This window comes from Chlamydotis macqueenii, chromosome Z (assembly GCF_036417535.1).
Source record: "Chlamydotis macqueenii isolate bChlMac1 chromosome Z, bChlMac1.mat, whole genome shotgun sequence".
Taxonomy (NCBI): Eukaryota; Metazoa; Chordata; class Aves; order Otidiformes; family Otididae; genus Chlamydotis; species Chlamydotis macqueenii.
Window position 1 is genome coordinate 50,659,886 of NC_141593.1, and position 26,575 is coordinate 50,686,460.

Consider the following 26,575-nt stretch of genomic DNA (forward strand, 5'->3'; position numbering starts at 1 on the left):
GGAATCCTGTCAGGGAATAGGCGAAAACAAGCAAAGTGGTGGTCAGGGACTGATCAGTCAGACAAGCTATCACTGAGTAACTGAAATGTCTCAGAGAGTGCTGCTTTAGCACTGACCAAAAGCTCCAAATAACTTTGTATAGAAGATTTGCTTTCTTGCCCACTTCTGATGCCTCCCATGCAAATTGATACTTTCAAAATGCAGAGGGGAAAAATGACACTCAATTTTGAATGTGATGGGGTGCTTAAGTTTTCCATTAAAAAACATCTAGCCACAAAAATCCCATTGTTTTTATGTTCTAAATTTAAATCTACACACATTAATTAAGGGAGTAAAGTTACTGTCCAAAGAATGTTGTCCGGCATTTCCCTGATTTCTCCCCAGGGTCTTTAAATTCACTGATGTTAAAAGAAAAACAAAGAACTACAAAAAGACACATAAGTACAGCTCTATAAATAAAAAAAAGAAAATAAATGGGAAAAAAAGCAAGCATCTTCCATTTCTTGAATGAGCCATTGTGTAGCCATTTGCTTACTCCATCACTGCTCTGTGCTCAGGACATTGAGAGAAGACTGATACTGGAAGTCGTCTTTCTGTTGCACTGAGCCTGGTCTGTGTCTCCTGTTTAAGGCCTGGGAAATAAAATCAGAGAGATTAAGATCTACTTTTTAGCCTTGTACTAAAAACCTTGCAAGCAAAGTGAAAAATTTTGCCAAGATAAATAAGAAAATTGGCTTAATTTTGTGTCTGAGTTATAAATACATTAAAAAGGGGAAAAAATTAGTCATATATAAATAATAGCTCGATTACATTCAAGAATATGTGGGTGGGTATTCTGGGTGGAATAATTTGCTAAGGCAGAGTTCTTCCTTGCTTTTCCTCTTCCTCTTAATATATTATTCTTGCTTAGTAACTAACCAGCTGAATATGCGCTTCTACTTTTTAACCTTTATATATCTTGCCCTTCATTCTGTAATCTGGGTGATCTTTCTATAAAGGGTCTTTATACACTTTTCTTTAGGGTTGATTCGTTATGAACTAAACATTTTTAATAGATATCAACACAATATAAAGCACTTAAGTATATACCTAGCCTCAGGTGCACACTTCCATTTCCTTGATGTCAGGAGAATGTGTATTTAAAACCAAGGGAATGCTTATCAGCTTTACTGTGCTTGTCTTTGTATGGCTGAATGCACTGCATTACAGTACAGTACTCTACAACCTGCTGCAACAGCAAAGACCTCCTCTTCCCTCTTCTTAGACATTTCTGCTCTTTCTTTTTGCTTTTTTTTTTGTTTGTTTGTTTTGTTTTGATTTATCTCAAAATTGAAGCTGACATGTACATAGTGCTCCAAAATGTAAACTTCCATCAAGCCTCCTGGCTGTTGAAGCTCCCTGCTACAGATCAAGAAACCACCTGCTCCAACTATGCTATTTCCCATTTTGCAGCTTGGCAGCAGTGAGGAATTTAAGAATGCATGTGACCATGCCTGGCTTCAGAGCAAGACCCGGCAAGCATTTGGAAAGGGGACACCACCTGAGACATGGGGGTAGTGTGCCACACAAAGCAGTGAGCTGGAGTTACATCAGAACATCCTTGAGTTGGCTCTTATTGCCCATGGGAACGTCTGGCATGACAGCAAGAAGGGCAAGGCAAACAGTGGGGTTTGCTTGGGATTGTCTTAGTCTCATACCCTCCTACAAAAGCCTACAAAAACATCTAATGTTAAATGAGGTATTATGTACCATGTCTTTCTCTCTTCTCTCTCTTTTTTTTTCTTTTTAATTTTAGGTGCTATTTACAACACTGTGATTACGCTGTTTGTTCTGGCATCCCACAGTCGGTACTGGCCAAGAGATGCCAGAAATATTTGTGAGAAGTCATCCAGAGCTGGTATTTAACCTAGTACCTGAGCAGATCATGACCTGACATTGTATGCACTCAGTCTGGCAATGATGCATAAGAGGACCAAAGGCAAGAAAGCTTGGCCTGTGCTTTCATTTTAAAACTGGGGTATCATGCCAGGTGTTAAGGAAGCACTCAGAAGCTCACAAGGTCAACAAAAAGACTTTTTCCCAGCCTTAGCGGGGTTTGGATTAGGCCTCAAACTGTGAGGGCAGAGTTGGCCTTTTCACCAGAGGCACAAGCTTGATAGCCTTCTCCCATCCAGAGTCAGAAATGGCAGAAGTTTTTAATTAAGGGAGCCTTGTGCAGCAGCAACCTCCCAGGCTGCAGGAGGAAACCCCCAAAAGATCCTGCATGCAGCACACCACAGAAAAGAAGCAAGCACCTCACCAAAGCCTGAAGACCTGGCAAGGAAACTTTTTGAAGTCTTTTATTTAATGCTTCTTTTGAAAAAGTGTGGTTATTCTTAGCATCTTTTCAACCTGTTCTAGCATGGGAATCTGTTCCTACTGCTCCTAATTTCTGTGGACTGCCTGTGCATACGAAGAAGCGAAGCTGGCACTGGCAGTCGTCTCTGTTTGGGAGTGTCCTTGTTTCACTACTTAGAAGATTCTAAGTTTACAGCTAATCGTGGGTAAAAAAAAACCTTTGGTAGGTGGAGCAATGCAAGATGTGTCCTCACTTCCTGGCGCTTTTGAGGACAGACACACAGCCAGCCAGGCTGTCTCACTGCTCACTGAGTGGTTCAACATGGTGGGGTGATGAACAGTAAGGGAGACTCTCCAGAGTCATTGGCGAGAAGCGAGACTAACAATATCAGGTTACTTCCCGACGGAAAGGGCCTACAATGAAGAACATGGTGTTTATCTGACATGAATGGCTGGGAGATTACATCATTGGACATCCACTGCACCCACATGCTAACAACCTGCTACACTCAAAGCAGGCCCTGTTTAGCATCTGCTTTTCTGATGTGGATGCATTGTTCTGGCTGCAGTAGCTTGAAATGATTTAGGGAAGCATCCTGAGTGTTGCTGAGCAGAGATAGCAATGCACACGGATATAAAGGCATTGTTGAGACAAGCTCTATGTCGGGTGTTCTGCCAAATGGTTCCCTTCCCTTCCTCTTCTCATTTCCTTGTTCTCCTTCAGTCACTGGAGAATGCTAATCCCTTTATTTGTTTATGTGTAAACTGGTGACTTTCCAGATCTGCTACAAAATACATCTGCCTAGAAGACTTTTCTGGAAAAAGGCAGCAAGAGAAGCTGAAAATTTATTTCTGGAATGATGATTTGGTGGCAGTTGGATCAGTCCCCTTGGACCTGAGGATGCTATGTTTGGGTTGAGAGAGTCAGAATATGGACAGCTCTGCATTGACAGCTGTAAACAAAAAGGAAAATACTACAGTTACTTTAATTCTTTTATTGAAAATTTTTAAGGTTGCTGTGGCTTTAAAGAGTAGTATTATCTTGGTGCTTTTAGATGTGGTGACAAGCCTTGTCTTGTAACACTGCAGGAGTTCTTCCAGTCCCACAACCCAGCCACTGACACAGGGAAAGCAGTAGTGTCTTTAGACCATCTGCTGCCAGCACTGCCATGCATTCCCTCTCTGCAGATTGGGTTCCTTCCCCCTGCCCCAAGTACTCCCTATGCTGCTCCCCTTTCCCCTGCAGTGCCTCCTCTTCCCCCTTTCATCCCTCTCCCTTTGTGCCCATCCTTTTTCCATCACATATATTGTCTCTGCTTTCAGGAGTGAAGCAAAGCTCCTGTCAAAGAGCAGTCTCTTTGACCAAGTAAGAGTGTTGGAAGAAGACTCTCTCACTCCAACTCAGAGCTGCTCTAAATACTCCTAATATTGTCCCCCCACATGCACATCATGACAACCCTCCTAAGTTCTGGCACTTCCCATTTTAGAGTCTTGGCAGAGCCCTTCCATGCAAATTGCCCTCTTTGAGGGCACAGCATGTGGGTCAAAGTGATTTATTTTTTTTTCCACTGTTACTCCCTTAAGTAGTAGTGGTAGTAAGGGATTGGTGCTTGCTACCTGTACACAGAGGGTCAGAACATCTCCATTAGGGTACAGCAAGTATCAGAAGCATAATTCTGACATTTGTCAAAATAGGTACTGAGCCTTTCAAAGCAAGGGCTGTTCTTCAAGAGGTATGAAACTCAAAAACCAGAAACTGCAAGTGACCGGCTACTTCTCTTATGATGTGGATACTTGCTGGCACATAGTAATTCCATGATCTTTGTGTTTCCCGAAAGGAAATGAGGGGAAAAAAAAAAAAATAAATCATACATTGCTTTAAAAAAATCTTACACCATTTTTTCACCCCAGAATCCAAGTAAAAGGCCGTGGCCTTCACATAAAAGATATACACCAAATTGTTTCATCAAAAGGAAACTAGTAGCTTTAACATCAGGTTGAGAATTTTATTAAAACCATAGATTTCCATTCGGTACAAAACTGAGGAGCTTTCTTTTAAAAAAATGTATTAACCACATAGGAAATAATGCAGTGTAAATGCTTTGTTGATAAAAATCTCTGAAAGCTATATACAGGATTAATACTACACAATTGTATTAATGTAGAGACTGTCAGCAACTTCAGCAATATATACAAACTACCTTTACACACATAAATATATCTTATTTACAGCTAATAAATAACATCCAAAGCTAAATCATGTGTCCTCATGTACAAGAACCTTCACTACTTTGTATCCAAGTTCTGTATGTTTGTATTCAACCCTGTATTAAGAGCACACCTGTTCAGACACTTTATTTCCAAAAAACTTAGCTCTTATGAGAAAATTGCAACAAAATGTGAAGTCTATAGGGAATAAATCATTATATTTATTTTTAGAGGTCTCAAATGCAGTGGCTCAATACTCAACCCCATCCTCAGTGACTCATCACATCTCTGCTGTAGTTTAAGGGTTAGGAAATCAAATGTGAGCAATTTCAGAGTTATTAATATTCCAACATATTGCACTGTTTAAGACTTTTATCCCCAAATATACTAGCAGCCACAGCTGGAAAAAACAAACTCTGCACATAAATCCATACATGTTGGTTTTGCTTACAAGATGAGACGATATTGGAGAAATCACCACCTCCGCATTGTCTTGCACATGCGGGAAAAGACTACAAAAACCAGCATCAATAGCTCACATTACACTTCAAGTCCTTCTGCCTCCTCCGCATTTTGTTTATTGTCTATAAAGCCAGAAGAGGGCTATTGAGCATTTCAGAGCACTAGAAAAATTATGCATTACTTAAAATGGGAAGAAAAATGCCTTCAATATATCTGTTTTTGGCAGCTTTTAGCATGTCTAATTCCAGTGTTTTTCAGAGCATTCATTCTTGTGCATCACACAATCAGGCTCCTTTTAACTGTCACAGCTCCTGCTCCTTGCTGAATTCCATTTCGCTTCAGAAAACCAAGCAGGTCCTAGGATCCAGCACTGTATCACACCCAAGCAACACACCAAGGTGGGTCACTGGCAGCCACATTTCCAGTACAGGGAAGCGTGAGCATACTTGTCACCTGTCAAGTGGTTTCACTTGCACTGAAGACTGCATACAGCAGCCACTCAGCTGCATGACTGACATTTGGTGTCAAAGAGCAGAGAAACTGTCACAGTTTTTGCATATGGGATACAAGCAAGTGGTGGGGGACGAGGAAGGGGGAGAAATCTGTTTCCTGCACTTTCTGGTAGCTCAATTCTTTTGCAGTTCCTTATTCACACAGTGTTGGAGAATGCTAGTTCATTTTCAAGGAATGAAAGCACAGATGAAAAGTTGAAAGTCTGCATAGGACACTGGTATTGCTGTCTTCTCCTATATCTGCTATTTATTCCAGAGTAAGCTGTGTAGAAGTCTATAGCTTAACAGATCATACTTATCACTAAGCAGCACTGGCATCTACCCCCAGTAAAAACACATTCATAACCAAAAACTAGAAATTCATCCCCATATTAATTCAGTCCCTGGCACCTTCTAGTAACACACACAAAGGTGTTTTTTCACATAAGAAACCTACTAATTTGCTAAATACACACTTGAAGACAACAAACTCTAGCCACTGAACTGTCTGAAAATTCAGTTAGCCAAGCCAGAAAAAGAAAAAAAGCATGTCCAGTTTCAGAAGACCCCTGAAAAGAAAGAAAAGTCAAGTACAGGGCTTTGCTTCTTTTCAATAAATACTAGAATACTGCAATAAAGGATTTGATGTCAAGAAACTTTGTCACAAGGCACCATGATTAAGCAAAATTACTTATTCCTTCCCAGCACTCAAGCCTTTGGCAAGTTGTTTTGTGGGTTTCTTTTTCTTTTTAACTATTTGGATAATCTAGCTTTATGGTTAGTAACTTTGTATGCTGAGACTTCCTTACGAGAAGTCTCCTAAGATAGCTAGGAATAGCAGGCAAAAGCCAGCAGCAGATAAATATTTCTATGTATTTGGTTCTGAACATCCAGTCCACAGGGATGAACAGATTCTTCTCCTCCTCCCCCCAGTGTGGAAAAATCTTCTTGTCACTTAAGCAGACTCATGAGCAGAATTTTCTTTAGAGGCTTTCTTGGCACTGTAAGGGGAAAAAAAAAAAAACAAAACAAAAAAAACCAAAATCAGACATCTTCCTCTTCACCTTATCTGTAAGAGATGTAAGATACTTGTTCTATTTAGTCTTATTTTTAAGACTTAGATTAAAAAAATACTACTTAACAGGAAAATAAATTATGTACTTGGGCTTTTCCTGACTGCTGCTTGATTTTACACATGTCAAATACACACACAGAGCTCTCAAGGCCTTCCTAGGTCATGGCCCTGGAGTGAAGGTCAGCACACGTGCCTTTTTATGCAGAACGAGATTTCAGTCTAGAAGTGTCCCCATGAGACCTTTCACACACAGCAATTGCACTAACATAAATATAACCACTTCTCTAGCTCAAACATTTGGTGGATAAAGTCCAAATAAATCTGGCCCTGCATCTGAAAGTTTACTCTGGGTCAGAGAAATTGTTGATCAAAAAACTGAAGTGCACCAAGGGCTATTAGACACAAAGACATCCAAATCAGAGATGCCAATCTCAGGAAGTCACTCATCCAGCAGTTGCCAGTAGAAAGCAGTGTGCCAGGGAGAGCACCTGCATATGCCTGCTGAGCTTCTGTACCAGCCAGAATCTGCTGTTGGACAGTGAGCAGGGAGAGCTCTGGACTGACTCAGTAGGGATGTTTGGATGTTCTTCAGTTAAGGGTAAAATGCAGGGCATTTTTAGATAGAGGCATGCTTTCCTCTTTATGTGAGTGCCTTGTCTGTAAACCCTCTTTAACAGTCATTTAGATGTGGCCACTGTGTGAATGTGAGAGGCTCTGACTTGTACTTGCTTTTCAAGTATTCTAACAATCCCATGAGGAGGTAGTTACCAAGAACCAAATTAGGGGTTTTTAAGCTGCCAAAGCTGCCATAAGCAAACCCCAGGTTAGTCTGAGTTGTGATGCTTCAGAAGTCTTGAGAAGATTAGCACACAAGTCAACTAAATCATGAGGTTTTATTAGATCCTCCCCACTACCACTCAAGTTTCCCCCCAACCCCAAAACAACAGCGATCACTCATACCCTCCTCTCTTCCGGTTGACAGGCTGCTCCAAGCATTTCACAAATATTGCTGCCTCTTCTCCCTTACTGAGACGCGAGGTGCCTTCTCGAGAACAGAACACCACTCTGTGGAATAAATATCGGACAATCACGTGACTGAGCCATACATATTTTTTAACCACAGGAACTGGACTGGTGCTTGGAAGCAGTCTTTATACTTTGTGATGTGGGGCACTACTATTTTACAAGCCTGTGAGAAAATTATTTTTAAAAGAGAATTCTGTGATAAAAGAAATGTTGTGCAAGAAAAACTGGTAAATACATGGACCTCAAACTGTAGCCATAACTTTTGCTGGTCCTTTGCATAAAATCTTCCTGTGGCTAAGAAAGCAGAAGCTCTATCTCAAAGTCTTAGATCTTTATGTGCACTAGTCCTTATGTGACTTTTTTGTCAGGTGAATGATCTTGGAAGAAAGCCTTACTCCCACAAATGTTTACGAAGTAGGTTGCCAATTCCAGCAAACCTGAGCAGTTGCTTTTCAATTTATCAGTACTTTCCCCACCCCTATATTTGTTCAGCTCTGATAACTGTTCTTTGATAAAGTGACTGCCTTGTTTATTCAAAGGAGGAACATATTCACAATACTGTACGTAAGACATGCATACTCTGTCCCGGGTCCATTTTCTGCTAATAGATCTCATGTCCAGTCGATATGAGTACTTCCAAAGTTTCAGGTCAAAGTAGTTCTGTTCAGACCTTGCTGTTTTAACATTCATGCACTAGCAACATCCTGCAACAGTCATGTGTTTCATTTTTCATCCACCATGCAAGTATTCCCAACTCATAAGAAAATCCAGCTTAACAAAGCAATGATTTCTTGTGCAAACACACTTTTGGAATCTCCTTCTAAGCAGAGGTTTGCAAGAAAACCTGTGCAACCATCCATCAAGAGAGGAGAGGAACTGCAAATACAGTCAGAGATTGTGGTTCACGGAGATCCTCTCCTGCATATTGTAACTAACCTGAGGCACATGAGACTGGTACGCAAATAAATCATGTGGGAGTAAAACTACAGATCTCAGTGGAAGCAAACAACTCAACCTGGCTGACAAGTGATGGTTTGGTGCCACTGGAGCCCTGATTATCAGTGCTGCACCCATTTGTAACGGCTTTCTGTGTTTCCTCCTGCCCTGCAAGATACCAGCAATCAGGAAACACTGTCAATTAAAACTAATACAGATTATAACAACCAAAACCAATTACTTTTTTTGAGTTTCTCCTGACTTCACTCTGACCCTCTGGATGTTGAATGTAAACGGAGTCCACCAGTCTGACCAGCTGAAGAAGGTGTCCTTCTCCCACTGCAGCTTTACCATAAGAAGGTCACCAATGTCTACTTCTGTGTAAATCAGGAAGGAGAAGGTCTTGTTTGAGGAGACTTCAGGACTGTGGGGAGGGGAATAAGGGAAAAGAAAACAAAAAGAAACTGTTGGATAGGTAAAGAAAATTAAGGGGAAATACAAAACCAGGACTTTATGTACTCTAGAGAAGAAGAAAGCAACCTTCTCCATAGTTCTGATAGAATAAGGAAAAAACACCTCAAGCTTTTGTAGAGGCACAAGGAAAAGCTTCCTGCAGCAAGGCTGGTAAAACCCTGGGACAGAAGGCCAGGCAAATGGTGTCTTCTCCAGTGCTGGTGGCTCTCAGAGAAGACCAGCCAGGCACAGTTTAGGTTCCTTAGAGTAGAAAACAGACTTTGTTGCTTTCTAGTCCCATTCCCTGCCAGCCCAGGTGCAGGGATGTAAGCACAGACTTCTGCTTATTTGCAGAGGTGTGGAAGCAAATCTCCCTCAGCTTCTGCACTGAGGCCTTCAGATCCATCAGACAATTAAGTCCAGATTGCAGTCTGCTTTTAAGGAGCTTTAACACAGCTGGAATATGGCATAAAGATACTGAAAGAAAGCAAGAAGCCTGCCACACCAGAAAAATCCTTATTAGGCTGAGCCACAGATCAGACTTCACACTCCTGTATTTCAGATCTCCTATCAAGAACAGCTCCTATAGAGCTTAGATCATTAGTTTCAGCAGTGGATGAGTCCGCTTGGATCAAGGACAAGAGCAGATTCTGGGACCCTGTAAGATTTCTGTTAGCTGGAGTTAGAACAACTTTTTCAGCTGGGGCTTTAACAGATTAGGTAGACTCAACAGTACATTGCAGTTGTTTCTGCAGCTACTCACAGTGTGAAAGCAATGTTCTCACTCTCATCTAGAGTGCCATAGAGAGAAATCAGGAATGGTTGGTTTGTCTTGGTCATATTAGTCTTTCCAAAGAAATGGATCTTGACCTGGTAATGAAAGACTGGAAGAACAGAAAAGGCCATTAGGAGGGGGAAAAATAAATAAATAAATAAACCCTCAAAGAGACCACTGGTGACAGAACTATTGAAAAACCCCCATACAAATCATAGGCTGGAATACACCAACATCACTAGAGTCAGGAGTTTAGTTCCCTGCAGGTATCCAGGAAACTATTTTTGTAAGGATGTAAAGGTTAGGATGCAAGGGAATCACGATTAAAAAACATCGTTGCAGTTCTTGCTACTAAACTCTGCATTTAAGCCAACTGTCACCAAAGTGTGCAGTATCACCTTCAAGCCTGTTACAGACGTGTAAGATTTGCCATCCTTGACTTGAAACAAGTGAGCTGTGCCCTCCTCATAGGAGTCTGATGATAAAAAATTCAGCCCACTGACACTGCAGATTAAGCAGCAAATGCCAACAAAACACTAGTCTTGCAGCTGTTCTAACACTGCAGGAATGCACCCTCTGATTGCTGGTCTGTCACACAATGAGCATACCATGTGACACAGCCAAAGCAAGGAGGGGAAAAAAAAAAAGTAGTAAAATCCAACTCCGAAGCTACTTCCCTAGCTGAAAGCCTTCCAGTTCTTTCTGGCAATGTCCTTCTCAAACCTACCATGGTGACAATGTGAATCAAGAAGCACTGGGATATTTTAACAAGAGCTGGTGCTCCTCTGGCAAAGCCACAAGTCTCATTGTCACACATCTTTAAAGAAGTCACTCATCAGGCTGAGCTCTGCTGATTATTTTCCCAGCAGTAGGAAAAATTCATTTGAGTGAAAAATATTGAAAAAATTTGGAAGACTTAGTTGTTCCATGTGATCAGGCTGCAGACTAAATCTTAACTTTGCTACTTAGAAACTTGCTACAAAATACTTGCCATTTTGTATTCTATCCCCCATCTTCACATCTTGATTAAGATGACACTAGTTTTTTTGAGACTGCACTTTAGCTTGTGCTTAATGGCAAACTGCAGTCAAGCTTCACCCCTGCTCACCACAGGCACCAAAACAGCAGTACTGTCATCTGCAGCACGCACCCACCCTGACACGCAGCTGAGCAAAAGTACCAGTCTTGCTCACCAGTAAGCAAGCAGGACTCACCTTTATAGGGCATCTGAGCACGGGTCTTCAAGTACATTTTGGTGTTTCTCTTTGTTCTCACCCTGTTGACTTTGTAACCCAAATTGTTGCAGCGGTTCTTCCGGCAGCTCAGGCAGAGACCTTTCTCAAAGGCCTCCTTTGTGTTGCAGCGGTAGGCCATGCTGGGCTTTTCCTCATAGAGGAGGGAGTCAATGAAGAGGTGGATGGATCGTTCATGAGAGCATTTCACCAGCTGATCCACATCTTGAAAGAGAGAAAGTATGTAGTATATATACACACATGCATACAATGACAGAAACCCCTAAGCAATGCTGTCAACAGGCACAATCCACTATGGCATATCTGGGTTTTAGAGGGCAACTTTTAAAAACACTTAAAAGAACAAGTTCCTGTGCCTCTCAAAGAGGCCTTTGCTTGCAGGAAACCTGCAGGCTACTGAAGACCTCCCTTTGGATGTTACACAGTTTGTTTCAGTGCAGCCTCACCTGCAAAGCCTTTTTCAGCAATCAGACGGAGTGCTTCTCCCAGGTTGCAACCTGGCTGGAAGCCTCCACCATTAGGATAAATATCGATGTGTCCCACAGGCTTCTGGATCCCAATGCTGCGATCTGGAGAGCCTCGAGTGTAGGTGTGTAGGACATCCACAAAGTCAGCATCATCCGGGGAGAGGCGGGTGAGGGCATCAGCATACTCAAAGGTTGGACCAGCTGGATCCAGCCCTTTATGGGCAAACCACAAAGGAAAACTGAGATTATTGTCTGCCAAAGACACTGACAGGGATAACAAATGCCAAACTCAGCTACCACATTGGGCTGGAGTATTGCATATGATGTTGGTGTCACTTGCAGACATTACAGCAGGATCATTTAAGTAGCATTCATGCATACAGGAGAATCAGATATACTACCTTGAGATGCTGTCCCTGTTTAAAAAAATAAAGGGTATGTAAACATATGTAAAGAACCCCAGATATTTCCTCACAGCTGTAGCATTTCCAGTGGATGGAAGAAACAAGCCAGTAAATATTTTCTCAGTCTCTTCCTCTCTTGTCAAGAAACAGAGGAATTGTAAAATTTCTATCTGAAGCGTGGAGAATGTCTTGCTGCTAGTTCCCTGCTAGGGGAACAAATAGGAAACAAACAAGAGCTTCACTGTCTACATGCCTAAGGGGAATGGGATTATTATGGTAAACTGTCAAGCTGCAGCAACGCTGACATCAAAACCACCCAGAACTATTTTGCCAGTGAACAAGTACTATCTCCTGAATCCTGAGAACTACTTGAGAGATGGCTGAAGGGACAGGTCTTTTCTGCAGCCCTCAGCTAGGGACAGGTACCTGGGTTGCACACCCCTGGTTAGCCTCATCCACTCTCAGCTGCCTTCCCCTCTGCTGTGAGGACTTCAGGGACCACATCACATTGTTCCCTGTCCTCAAAGGTGATGCCCCTTTCCCAGGGAAAGCTTCAGCGTGGGCACCGAAGGCAACCGTGGGGACAAAACAGGGGGCTAGTGGTATTTCAGTGATTTGGCAGCCTCAGTGAAAGCAACAAAGCTGCAGCTGAGAGAAAAGAAAGGTAGAGGGACTACTGCTTTGGCCTCCTTATTTTACATCTGGCACCCCTCAGGAGTCAGCCTTTCCTGATGGCAGCTGCTGCCTAGCCCACTCCCCAGCATGCCTGTGTGGAGGGTGCCAGGAGGAAGAAAGCTAGGCTCCCATTTGAATGCCACTGCCAGCTCTTTCAGCAGCAAAGACACCACACGAGTGATTTTCTTGGCCTCATTTGCTGATGTTGGCACTTCCTTTGTCACAGAGATCAGTCCTAGGGACTCAGCTCTCCAGGTGCTGGGCTGTAAACGAGCCGCATGCTCTCTGTCTTGTCTAGCACACTTCTCAGCCTCGAAGAATCACCCTAACCAGACATCTAAGCATGTATAGGAACAGCACAAGCCTATGGATACTTCCTTCCTCCTCCTAAAATTCTCCCAGTATTACTTCCAAACTAGAATATTCCTTAAGCCTGTTTGGATTAATTTTTTAGTAACCCACAGTGGATCTCTTCTGATTGTCTGTCCAGTCTCCCTTAGAGTCTGTATAAATTTCTGGCACCTGCAGCATCCCATGGCAAAAAGCTCTGCAGGTACCACATCCACTGCAGGAGGATCTACCTGCTTTCTTTTAGAATGGCTCCCACCAGTTGCAAGGGATGACTGCCTGTACAAAGGCAACCAGCTGAAGTTCTCATGCTGCAAGAGGTACCATGACCTTCTCCAAGTCATAGATTTGGCCAGTCCCAATCCCCACCAACTAGTCTCTGTTCATGGCTCGTTAACCCCTGCCTACTCACTCATTTCTTGCACACAAGATAAAAACTTCTCACCACATTTCTTGTTTTTTTTTTCCCAGTTCTACTACAGAAATATCAGCCCTGCTCCTTCAATAAAGAATGAACACATAACCTAAGTACTGCTAACAAGCAACAATTATTCTAGCGATTTTCCAGAGGAACAATATTTCAGCATGGAAGAGACAGGACTCTCCACTCTACAACCACAGGTTGTTTTCTTACCAGTAATTCTGTTCACCTTCTTCTTGGTCAGGCTCCCAGCAATTCCAGCAGCATGGGCACCTAGACTGTATCCCAGCAAGTGGACATTGTTGAGAGGATAACTGAATTGCTCCTGCAGAAGAGAGTGATTTGTTTAAAGTTTGAAGTCAAACAGGAAAACATCAGAAGACACCAAGGAAAATATTTTGTAAACATTAAGATTTCTCTTTGAGCCATGAATAATGGAAGAAGTACTAAATAGAATTAACATAATTTTGTGCAATATTAGGTCACCAGAGTTAAATAACTTAAGGCAAAATTCAACGTAGAGAGGAACACAGAACAAGAGACAGAACACAGGGCTGTTTATTATATCAAAGGTTTTCAGCCACTCACTCCTCACCAGTTTCCAGATCACCTATGTATTTCCCAAAGGCAGGGCAGACTTCTGTTTCCCAAAGGCTAGCTGCTATATAATATATTAGGAACCTGTCTTTCCTAGCTACCTCTCACAGAGCTTTAAGAAATATTGTGGACCCAGAGGGCTCCACAGACCACAAGATGAAGTTTCTGGAATGCACTATAAAAGGCCTCCTTGTGTAAGCAATAACCATTACATTAAAGCCAGGATTTCACTACTGCAGAAAAAGTACCGTTTGCAACAGCTTAAGTCCATCTACCCAACAGATTATTAACACAGCTGCATCATTGCTGGTTTGTCTCCTAGGGCATTGTGTACAGTGAGAGATATGACTAAGTCTTACCTCCATCCAGTCAATGAACATAGCAACATCCTTTCCCACTAGCTTAGTGTACGCTGCAGACACTGGGTAGTGCTGCTGAGCTCGGATTAGCCAGTCCACTACAATGACATTTGAGTCAGGTTCTCTCTTGTACAGGGCATCCACCAGCTTTGGGACCCAACTTTCATACATTCCTGTCACCTGTTAGGAGTTTAATTAAAAGAAGGAGAACTCTTAATATTATCTGTGGCACATAGACACCTCAGCTGAGGCATCTAGCACAGTTTATCAGGAGTGTGATTAAAAGAGAGATTCCTCCCTTTTCTTCTTACCGTCCACCCATGGATCACCACAAAGGTTTTACTGGTATGGTTGAAGTTGCACTGTGCCAGGCTGTTCACCTGCCCAGGAACCAGGTAGCAGACATCTTCATCGGGCTCTGCAGGTGTCCGTAAGGAAAACTTGCTCTCAATTCCCTCAAAATTGGTCTCAGCTTCTGCTATGCAAGAGCACAGGAAACACAGCAGAGTATTACAACCAACAGTTCAGAGGTTACAGGTACAATGTTGGAGAGATGTCAGGAACAGTCAAGAAATGGGACATGTGTTTTCCATTTCCTACAGCACTCCTTTTGCACAACAAGGGCCATGTAAAGAGGAAATCAAAGGGTGAAAATCGCTCCCCCTCCAAGGTCCTGCTAAAACAGTGAGAATCTAGACAGCTGTCACAGAGGTATGAATTCCTTTTAGAAGTATTTTTCCCATCCCATTATTAGGGGATGCGCAAATTACCACAGCAGTGCAGAAAACTGCACAGGACAGTCATAGACGTTACACGCAGGAAAGCAGCAGGTTCCCACCATACTACTACATATTTTGGTGGTGCATCTTCCACATCACTTCATCAATAATCACCATCTAACAAGGCTCTTCACAGCACCCAGGAGTCACAATGCATTAAAAATAAAAGCTGCAAAGCCACTGTTTTACAAAATGCTAGTTTTAACTTTTTACCAACAAACAGCAGGTGAGAAGATAAGGCACCCATTAAGGAGACTGAACTAGCAAAGCAGAAGCCTGTATTTTGAAAGCAGCATCTTTTCAGATCATCTGATAAAAGACATTGCAGAAAAGTCTTCCACTACTTGAACCTATTTTGAATCCAGGGGTGGGGGCAGATTATGAACTGGTGGTAACAAAGCCATGTGATGGCCTGAAAGGATCAGTTTTTAGTGATCTCTCCAGCTTCAAAACATAAGTTTTCCTTTTGTTTCTGCCAAGGCAGAGAACTGAGGCTTCATGCTCACTACTTCCTTTATCTGGGAAGAAACTTAACTGTCTTCTCTTTTTACAGTTGATTCAAGACTTAAGTACCTCTATATCCAGCAGACACTGTTATTAACTGTGGACTGTGATGCTTTTTGAAAACTGAGTCCCACTTTGACAACTTGCATTTAGCAAATATTGACTGCCTGTTTTCCAAGTGCAGCTGAACTCAGGCCAACTCTGTCCTGCCCAGCGTTGTGTATCCTGGCATCACAACCACCAAGCTTTCACAAACTCCTGAGCACACATTAATGAATGTGTGCATTGCCTACTAAGCCACCGTAGGGAATGCAAAGGGACACGGTAAGGACCTCATGCCAGACACACAAGCAGATTTCCACTCCCCCTCTTTTTCCCATTGTAGAAGAGGTCTTCTATGATAGATGGTAAATTTGTATTTCTCCATGAAATTGTGCTGCCTCACTCAGAGGCAATGAATAATGAACTGTTTATTTTTTATTAAAACTTGTTTTTTCTGCTCTTCTCATTCAAGCTACCATACTCAGCAAGGCACTCACCTATGCCCAACCTCACTCAGCCCTCAGGCAGGTATATAAAATCTGGGAGGTTCCTGCTCTGCTTTGAGGGCTACAGAAATCAGGGTCTAACCTCTTGCATGAGGCGTAAAACCAGCACACAGGCTGGCAACAAATGCTCATGAACAAAGCTTGGCGAGACTGTCATCATCCACAATCAACCAGCTTACCATTGCCTGAGCTCATCACGACTTCTGCAAGGCACGTGCAGGGAAGTTCGCAAGAACTGTTTACTGAACAGAGGCAGGGCTCAGCTTTAGGTTTTGACCTTGACTGCGCTAGGCTGGCTAGCTAGCTAATCCAGGATAATTACAGTGAGGGCCCCCTTCCTGCCTCCTTTTCCCTAAAGCAGGGATAAAGTTTATGAAAAACACCTTTCTCCAAACCAGTAGAAGTACTCACATAATGATGAATATAAGACTTTACCTACTGAAAGCAAAATTTACCAAACTAACCAAATGCTGATCTTTCTCAGAAGTGGCCCCTGTCTTGTTTTTGCACATTCAAGACTTCCTTTTCTCACCAACTGATAAAGTACAGAACCCCTTTCAGGGAAAAAAAAAATATTCTTTGGAATCTTCAGACTTAGACTATTTACTTTTTAGCCAGAAAAAGAAAAGTCCCAAAGGCAGATGGATTAAATATGAACTATAACTTTTCACTCAGCAGTGAACCAGTAGAACCTTGAAAGGACCAAGAACAGCTTTCAACTGTAAGGCATACAATGCAAGGACTTTTCAATTATGTGTATTCCTGTCCAGCACAGGAAGGTGAACAAGAACAGTCCACCTGCTCATTAGTCAATAGTGCTTCCTTTCATACTTAGGTATCATTTCCCTTCCAAATTAAACCTCTGATAATCACCCAATACCTAAATTAAACTGAAAACACCACGAGACAGGATATCAATGACAAACACATGCTAGAATTTGCATAGAAGTTCAGATCACATCTCTTTTGGAAATAAGCTTGTAATAAACTAAATTTGCAATTCAAAGTGCACCATAAAAAAAGGTGCACCAGACTTACAGAGACTGCAGTTGAGTGGCACCTACCACTGAAAATGTGGATAGTGCTTCACAAATATTTGTGTGTTTCAGCCTAAAAATCTTTGGGTTGGATTTAAGGGCATAAGAGCACTGAGATGCAAGCACCACCAGGAAAGCAACAGCTGCAAAGCAACAGCCCCTGAGCTACAGAAATGGCAGAAGGCTGCTCTGCTCATTTAGCTATGCTGTATGAGGAATTAGAAAGTCAGAAGACTTCACAAGAAGTGTCCCATTATCTAATGTCCACACATGCTCAGTTCCCCATGGCAAAATACCCTCTGTGTGGTGGGGTTTGTGCTCATTAAGGTGCTATCCTTAAAAGTTGTCCGAGTTTGGTTTTGCAAATTCTATATGGCTCAGAGCATAAGATATCTTGTCTGCACCTCGTGTTGTGCTGCACAAATGCTGCAGCACCACCTCACCTCCCACCTTCTGCAGATTAAATTATAGAAATACAATACAGTGGTGTGTAATAGTATGTATGCACTAACCACACATATTGATATCTATATATACCATCCTTTAAAAATGCTTTGTAGCTTCTCTGCTGCAGATCACTTCAGAAAACTAGCCTTTCCCACTTCTAACTGCTGTACCTTAAAGTACCTTGGTCTACTTAAAAGAATGATTCAGAACCAAACTTTGTCATTGACAGACCTTTGTCACAGACCTTTTCCTCATAGATTTAAAGTGAGAATTCTTCTTGAATCATGTCCTAACTGATCTAGTCAAACAGTTGAGTCTCATTCTCACAGCCTTACAAAAAGCCAAAGAAATGCAGAGACACTCAGTGTACACACTCATCACAGGTTAATTATGTGTTTTAAGCCAAATTAACTAGACCAGGGAAAACCCAGAAATGAGGAGTCTTCAGTATGTTTCTGAAAAGTGGACAGAAATTCACCTGAATTTGCACCAGGTTTTACATAATCTAGATATAAAAATTAGATATAAAGAAATATATGTGCATCCATACTGAGACACTGAAGTAGTTTTTAGAGACAAGAATGCAAGTTCATTTCTAAACAAGGCCTTGAAGAGAAGCAAACCTGGAGGTAAAAATGTGTAGACAACACAAATCTATACTTTTTGCTAAAAAAAAAAAAAGTCACACTTTCCCAGGCTTAGTTCAGTAGAGGTATAAAAACACATGCCCTGTATTGCAAAAGCTTCCAGGCACACAGTTGCAAATTCAAGCCCTTTTTACAAAATAAAGTTTTCTGGCCGCTGCTATCTGCTTACAGTTAACAAGGTGACCCACAAAGGGATTATTTAGGGGACTGGTAATGGGAGCAGAATTAAGAATTAAGCCACCAATTTCAGACCCGAGCTGGCTTTTCTAGCAGCCTACAGGCTGCATTGCCAAACTCCATTTTATCATGCAAACTTTCTGGTTTTTTTCTTACACCTCCACTTACATTACCTCACTTTTCATATCCTAAAAAACGCTGTCCTGTACATCAAGGTATAGAGAATATCATAGAACTCAGAAGAAAGTGCTTTAAAAAGCTTAGAAAGTGGGAAAGGTCAGTAGTTTCATTTTCCTGTTTAAACTTTGTGATAACTTTGGACTTGCAATTTTTGAAACTCCACTCAGTTAGGAACTCCTATCAATTTTGAAAGCATCCCACTGACTTCAAGCATTCTGACATAGTACAAATAAAAGTTTCCACGCTAATCAAGAGAATTTAGCTTCCAGTTTCATTCATAGGAAGCGCAAGGCAACATGGCAACTGATTTTGATGAAGAAAACTGTTTATCACTGGTCAGCTGGGTGGAGAACACGAGTTTTGAGGAAGTAACAGTATCTGGAATATTAATCAAAAGTTAAACTGCCCACATCAGATACAGGATGCCAAATATGATAACAATGCATTTGCCAGGATCAGTGCCCCATAACTGTAGTTTTTAAAAAAGGGAATCTTTGACAAACAACAGCTTCCAAGTGTTATGTACACAGAAATGGAAGTACTATTAGCTGGGTGCAAATATAATTAGAAATTATACTCCTCAACTGTGTAAACTCAAGCCCACAGACATGCACACCAGCAAATATCTGCACATAACATCAAACATTTATAAAACTAGCTGGAGTTCACTGGAATAACTCTTCCCCCCAACTGATAACCAGCCTTAGGATCATCCATCAGTCATACTGAATTCCTAAACGAGTTCTGAAGCAAGCTCATTATCAGCTGTAATAAAGGGGTAATATCACAGAAATTGTTATCTTTTAATTTGATCTGCACTATAAACTGAAGTCAGACTACTGCGTGCAGCAACCCCATGCAGCCTGCCCCATAAGTCAGGTTACTGTTTAACTTTGCTGCAAAAGAAATTATAACTTGAAGTTTCTTTATGTCTTTCTTAATGGTAGAGCATTGAAAGTATGTTCTCTTTCGCATCCCAGGCAGAATCAATGGAAAGAGCAACTGAACCCAAGTTCAGATGCTGAGCAGGAACCCGCCAAATCAAGCCCTGCAGCTGGCAAAACGAGGGCAAAGTGAGGCAAAAGTGGTCGCCCCACTCCATGGCACTCCCTGGCAAGTAGGTCCTTACTCTGCTGCAGCTGGGAGGCCGGTAACTCAGTCCAGCAGAGCTCCTGCCATCCATCAGTCCCTCTGGGATATCTGGAATTAGCCCAAGACAATAAAAATGCAATCACTGTCAGACTTTGCAGTAATATGGAGGAAAGGATGCATGAGAAAGCCATACCATGCTAGCACTTCTTGCACAGAAAAGATTGCAGGAAACGTTTAGGAGTGCTAGTGCTCATGCTACTCTCCAGTACACTTGTGATGCCTGACAGCCTCACCTCTGCGCCTTCTCAAAAAAGCATTGTTTCTGGAAAGGCCATGCTGCCTTGGTACGTCTGTCCTGAACACAGCCACAGCAAAAGCCAGCAGCTCTCATCACATAAGAGTGTAAATCTGCTGTAACTCCTGACTCTGGATTTACACTGGTAAAAATAGAGATCAGAATGTATTCCTAGTAATGTTTTTATCTTTTCCTGGAACACCAATGTTATCTTCACCTAGAATATCTTTTTCTGTGTTGTTTATTAAATACTCTGGATTCATGGAGGGCTGGATCATGTATTTTCCATGGCTTCAAAACATCTTTTTATTGTGGTGTGCAAGACTGAAGGTTTGGATAGTTTTAGCATGATCACACAACCTGTTTTCATACACCTTGTTCCTAAAAAGAAATAATGTAATCATTAGTATGTCTGTAGCAGATAAGCTCCTACACGGATAAAAGTTTGTTCTATGAAGATGGTTATTTTACTGTATGAAACTTGGATACTGTGATGAAAACAGATTTTGATTGCCTCTGATGGCTCAAGATTGGATTCAAGGAATCTATCAAATACATTCCTTTGGCTGTGCCCTAGCACCCCATCCTCTTACTTTTGAATACCTCCCTTCAGCTTCCGTGTACACAAAGGAAATAACAAAAGCATCTACAGTAAAAAAAAAAAAAAGCAGCGGTTTCCACACTACATTTTAGTATCACAGCTCCAAGAGCTACAGGCACAATTTCTTCTAAGGCTGTGGACTTTTAAAGATACACTAATCTTGCACACACAATGTCTAAGAAAGTAAGACTGTGACAGGGAACTGCTCGCCTATGTTTGAGTAGAGGTCTCCTAAAACTAGTCTCTCTGCTCCTTAAAGCTGCAATCACGTTGTGATTAACCGAGAGAGCATTAGTTGAACATCTAGTAGTCAGCCTTCGCACATGCTGCAGTTTCTCTAGCCTGGAGGGTGCCTATGCAAAAATGCAGGTACAACAGGTGCAGTGCAAGTACAACCATGTACGTATACACAGACTCTGGGAGAGCATACCCCTCCGTTCACCTTCTCCCACCTTGCTCCTAGGGGGAAAAAAAGCCCCACAACCCACATCCCACATCTCCACAGCCCGTGCTATCAGCCCGGCAGGTCGTGCCTCTGCTCCGGGCAGGGAACCGGCTCCGGCCCAACAGGGCGCCGGTCCCCTCAGCATCGCTCTCCAGCGCCTTCCCAAGTCACCCCGGTCCCGCAGCATCCCCCGCACCTCGGGAGCGCGTGGCAAAGCTAAGCTGCAAACTCCTCTGTCACACCAGCGACATTTCCCACACACACCGCCCCCCCCCCCACCGCCGAACGCGGCAGGCATGGCCGGCAGCTGCCCCGCGCCCCCCACCCCGCGGACTCACCGCCGAAAGCAGCCGCCCAGCGCAGGCAGAGGCAGAGGGCGGCCAGGAACGCCTTCCTCCCCATCTCGCCTCCTCTCTCCCTGCGCTCTGCCGCGACAGAAAAGTTTCAGTGCAGAAAAAATAAGGAAAAAAAAAGTTTGGTTTGGTTTGTTTGTTTTTTTTTTAAATTGTAGCGCAAAAAAAAACCCGATGCGCTGGCAATGAACCACTCCGAGAGCAGCTACACCACCACCAAAGAACAAAAACCCAGCCACCGCTCCCTCCCCGGTCCTTTATGTCCCCACCAATATGCAAATATGCAAACGAGCCCCCACACCCATTGGGCGCGCGCCGCGGGGCGGGGCCGGCGCTGCCCCAGGGACGGGGGGGGGCGAGCCGTTCCCGCGGGGCGCCGCGACCCTGCCGGGCCCCGGAGCGGCGTGGAGCCCGCCCGTGTCTCGGCGCACGCACGGCCGTGGCTCCCGGGACGGCACGGCCGAGGTCCGGGAGGTCGGGCAGCCCCCGTCAGTATGCATAGACCCTTCGGCTCTGAGCCCTCAGGCGTGGCCTCCTCTTCCCACCCGCATCTGGCCCAGCTCAAGACCAGACCTTCGTCCTCGCCACTGCTTCTGTACGAGGAGCCGACGGCTCGGTGCGTCTCCGTTTCGCTGCCTGCAAGGGGCCTTCTGCTGTTCTCTTGAAAAACCTGTGCCAAAACCTTGTTTTGCCAGCGCTCAAGGGGGTTACAAGTTTGGAGCGTAAATTTTGCTGGAGAGTGCACCTGTATGCTGGAGAAACACAGAGTTGGTTCTTTGAGCTTTTCAACTCTCTCTGCCATCCTATCAGCAATATGGTTTTGCAAGCAGCTTTGCATTGGTGGCCACTGGGTGAAAGATGACTTACGTAAGGACATGTAATAAAGAAATGTTAAATTAATAACAAGACCAGTTTTCATTTCACTGTGCAGTGTGTTGTCAAAGGCCCAGCTTCGTAAAGATGCTTATGGCACTTAAAGGGCATGAGGACTCCCTGGGTTTTGCAACGTGAAGCAAATGAGATTCACTCTGAGGGTAATTGATTCTTCTCAGACTAGGCACCTTAGGAGACTAAAATACACCTGGTTCATATTATTCCTATATTAGTAAGGCTATTCTGCTCAAGTGTAGCAGAACTGGGTCACCTTTGCAACATTAGATTCCGTTAAAAGACCAGTAAGATCTAGAAGTGAGAACACATCTCCCTCAGGACACAACTTGAAGTTCCTCCACCGCCAGTCCCTATTTATATCCAAAAGGCACTGGAAGAATTTAATGAGGGTGCAAACTGATCGTGCTGAGACTTACCGTCCAACTGAGACAATGGGAGCGGCAGGGTCAGGGAGTGGGGCTAATGCAGTGGGTGAGGTGGTGGGAGAGGTTGGGGGTCAGTGTGGCAAGGGACAGGAGGTGAGGAGGATGGGGGTAAAGCAAAGTGACCAGCCTTCCTTACCAGAGGATGGTGATGGTGTGAGGGGGAAAAATACAGTTTGCACTGCAGCTTGCTAAGTATCAAGCATATCCTATGACTAGTGTTTGAGAGCTAGGGTCTCATCAAAACAATAGCAAGAATTTTCTCATGCTTTTTTTTCCCCCAGGTGTGGACTAAACAATGCATTTTCTCTTGATCTAATTTACTTGAAACTCTATAGTGTGATTTCCCCCCTAGAAATCAGCTTGACTCTAGCTAGGTTCAGACATCCTTCCTAGAAAATTCCAATAACCACAGGCAACACCTGTCAAACTAAAAGAACAAACAGTTTAAAGCAAGCTGCTGTAACAGAGATTGTGACAGTCAATGCTACCAACCCAGGCAGAGCAAAACAGAACATAAATACTCCTGGATTTTGCACAGCTACATCTATGGCCTACTGCAGCAAAAATTTATGTTACAATATGACTGTGGGAAGACAACTAGGGTAGTTTCAACTGCTAGCAGGATCAGCTAGGATCAGTAGGCCAGCCCTCTGTGGGGGACCACTGGCCTCCACCAACCTCTGCTGGTCGGCAGGCTGTTACCAGACTTTCACTTCCTTTCCAGTACGGATCGCAAAACCCATCAACAGCAAGGGCAGGCAGTAGATTTGCAAACTACTCAGAATAGAATCTAACTTGTTACACTGAAAATTCTCCTTTCCATAGTTTTTTGTTCCTTCTCATGCCCATGCCTCATTTTAAAATACAATCTGAAAGAGTTATGCAAAATTTCCACCTAAAACTAAGAAGGAAAATTAAAAATTAAACACTAAAAGAAAACTTTCAAGTGATGAAAGGCAGGTGGGAGTGGATAGTTCTGGTTTCTCAGATCTTGAACAAATTCCCTAAGTCTGTTGTAAACCCAGCAGCAAAATAATCTAAAATAGGTGGGACTTCATGAAGGCAGAATGTGTCCCTGAATGCTAAACCATGTGCAGTTGTACCAGTCTGACACAGCACATTTCCCAACATTTAATAACTTTTTTTTTCCCTTGCAGACAATCTTGATCAGATGGAGAAGAAGCTTCATGGCATCATCTCAACAGGCTTCAGTGCAATCATTAACTGGATTTAAGTTTTGCTTCCTCTGTAAAATACATAATCCTATAGGGAAAAGCAAAGCTCTATCTGTAAAACAAAGCCTGATTTATAGTACTCGCTGGTTCCAAAGTGGGTGGAAGGTAAGAAAGCGAGAGCTAAAACACATTATTTCTAACAAGGAGGCAGGGGGGAAGTCTGGAGGACCGGAGATGAGTTGTGTAACTAGGCTGGTACTTGCACCCACAGACCATGTGGAAGGTTAAAGTCAAAATAAGCCCCCAAGTTGTCTCCAACACAGTGTGGGCAGGATTGGGTTGTGTGATGCAGCTGTGCTAAATCCTGAGCAAATTCACTGCCTTCACACAATAGCAAGCAAGACAACCCCAAGATTTCATTTCCACAGCAGTGCTCCAAAGAGAGCTTGAAAGACAGGGCAAAAGGGGATGGGGGAAAGGAAAAGAGAGACTAACACTAACTTTGAAAATTCCTGTGCTGCTTTGATTCTATTAATATAAAAGATTTCATAGCTGAGGATGAGAGGTCTTCCAGGATGAGAGGTCTTCCAACAAAACTATCTACTTAGAAACAAGCAAAAACCATGTTCTGCTCTCCTTCTGACTAGGAAATGCAAATGAGAAGTCTATTTTTCTCCCTATAAATATTTAAATTTTCTGAAATTAAACCCAAAAAGTCAGAGTGAGCTTCCAGGTGATTTCTGTGGTAATAAGTTCAAACACACACACACACACACAAAGGAATACTTTTCTCCTACCTTAAGTTTTTCAAAGATATCAATGAAATATTTTTTAAATCTCTTTTTTTTTTGTGTGAAGACCAGCCATTTTTAATGAAACCCCAGTATGGGCATAAAAAGTGTCTCTTCCCTGCTGATGTCCGTAATGACTAATTGGGCAACTGCTTCACATGTAGTGGATGTCGTCTCCTCCTGGGCGGGGCCTCTCTGATAGGCTCTGAGTAAGGAGCAGCACAGCATCAAGCCATCCAGGGGCTTGAGGGTGACTTGTGGCAAGCCTGTCCCACCCACAAGCCCTTTTTGTGGTGCGATATTGCTTGCCTTTCCACATTGGCAGTGAGCACAGAGCGCAGGTATGGGCAGGGGCAGCCTGGTGACAGGCAGGCATGCAGGGAGGTGAGAGCTACGGTCACGGGAAAGTCTGCAGGTCGTGGTTGTCTTGAGTCTCCCTAAATGTGCAGCAGTGGGAAAGGTGATGGTTGGCACCACCTATGTGTCTGTTTAGGAGCACAATCCGTGCAACTTCACTGTTGATGGTGCCTGGAAAAGCCCAGCTAAAGGCACAGAGATGTGAGGAGCCGTGCCACAGCTGCAGCTCTGACTGCTGTAGAAAGGGCACCTCTTCTTCCTGCCCACTTTTCTGTTTTGCAGAGGAGCCTTCAGTCTTCAGTGCCACGCAGGCAACAGGAGGAGCAGATCCTCCCTGTGTAAAATAGCCTTTAGCCGTCTTGCCTTGCTTATCCTTTCGATTGCTGTGGTATGACTTGCTGTTCTGTTCCCAGGTTGCCTTATCTTGCAGACAAGGTCCTTTCTCAATGATTAGCACAAGGATTCATTCCTCTTCATCCCCCTCTCTTATTTTCAGTGCGAAATGCAAGCTGCCTGCTGCTTCAAATACAGAGATATGGGCTAGAGCAGCATGCCCTGCTCTGCTAGTGAGCTGCGGATCTGGCTGCGGAGTAAGCTTGTGCTACGATTTTCTCAACTGTGCTTTAATTAATTATCACACTGCCAGTAGTGCCTGCCAAAGTCAGCTAGCTGTCTCGCCAGACACATCTTTCAAAATGTAATGCCAAGGGAAAGACATTCCTGAACCCGTTTTGGGTGGCGGGTAGGGGAGTGTAGTCCAGCTCCCCACTCATTGGCCATGGGGCTGGTGTGCTGACCAAGTGTGGTCCCCCTTGCTGTCCCTCACGTGGCTCACAAGGCCTGGCTGCAGTAGGTTAAAGATGACGTTGCCTGAAACTTTTGCAAGGTTATGAAAATGTGCAAGGGCAGGAGGGAGAAGGAGAGAGAAAAGCTCTTGCCTGACTGAAAGCGCTCAGTCCCAGTGGTGCTTGGGCGCCTGCAGGGGCAGAAGCAAGCCACTGCATCTTGCCAGCAGCGTGCGTGGTGGAGAGGCTTCAACGTCCCCTGCTCTCCCTTCTTCTTCTCCTGCCATTTGCTAAATGCATCTCTCTAACCATGGGAACAGAGCCTTCCCACTCAGGTTGCAGCCTGGCAAGTCTGTGTCCCTGGTTGACGAGGGGAGAGCCGGTAAGACCGGAGAGCAATGCACGACGTGGCCAGTGTGGGAAAATCTGTGTGTCATTTCCATCTTGAGAAATGGATCAGGGAAGAGAAGCCACTTCTCTGGCCTCTGGGCTCTCCAGTGAGGGAAAAGATAATCACATGCTTTCTGCTTTTCCTCTGCAAGGCTGACAGATGGTGTGTGGTGTAGCCAAGGCTGAATTCCAACTTGTATCTCCTTCGGTCGCTTGCAACTTACTGAGAACAGATTCCTCCTTGGGCTGACATTTCCATCTTATCCCAAAGGGGATTTGTTTTAATTTCTGTTTAAAGTTTAGGCTGAGTTAGCATTGCTGCTCTGGGATTTTGCAACTGGTAAGTAAAAACTCTCCTGGCTCAACACT

At 43.5% G+C, this 26,575-nt stretch overlaps 1 protein-coding gene across 2 annotated transcripts; it reads right to left on the bottom strand.

The window, feature by feature from the left end:
• Nucleotides 1-4,329: 4,329 nt before the first annotated feature.
• Nucleotides 4,330-21,511, bottom strand: LPL (lipoprotein lipase). Of its 2 annotated transcripts, none has more exons than XM_086770709.1 (10): nt 21,378-21,511; nt 14,599-14,762; nt 14,288-14,467; nt 13,545-13,656; nt 11,463-11,696; nt 10,978-11,220; nt 9,752-9,872; nt 8,777-8,959; nt 7,534-7,638; nt 4,330-6,499 (listed from the first exon to the last, which is right to left on the bottom strand). In XM_086770709.1, the coding sequence occupies exons 1-10, from the start codon at nt 21,439-21,441 to the stop codon at nt 6,454-6,456; spliced, it is 1,452 nt and encodes a 483-aa protein (XP_086626835.1). In that variant the 5' UTR covers nt 21,442-21,511; the 3' UTR covers nt 4,330-6,453. The 2 variants fall into 2 exon arrangements, with proteins under 2 accessions (XP_086626835.1, XP_086626833.1); XM_086770707.1 differs by having other exon boundaries at nt 14,599-14,765; nt 21,378-21,506.
• Nucleotides 21,512-26,575: the final 5,064 nt, after the last annotated feature.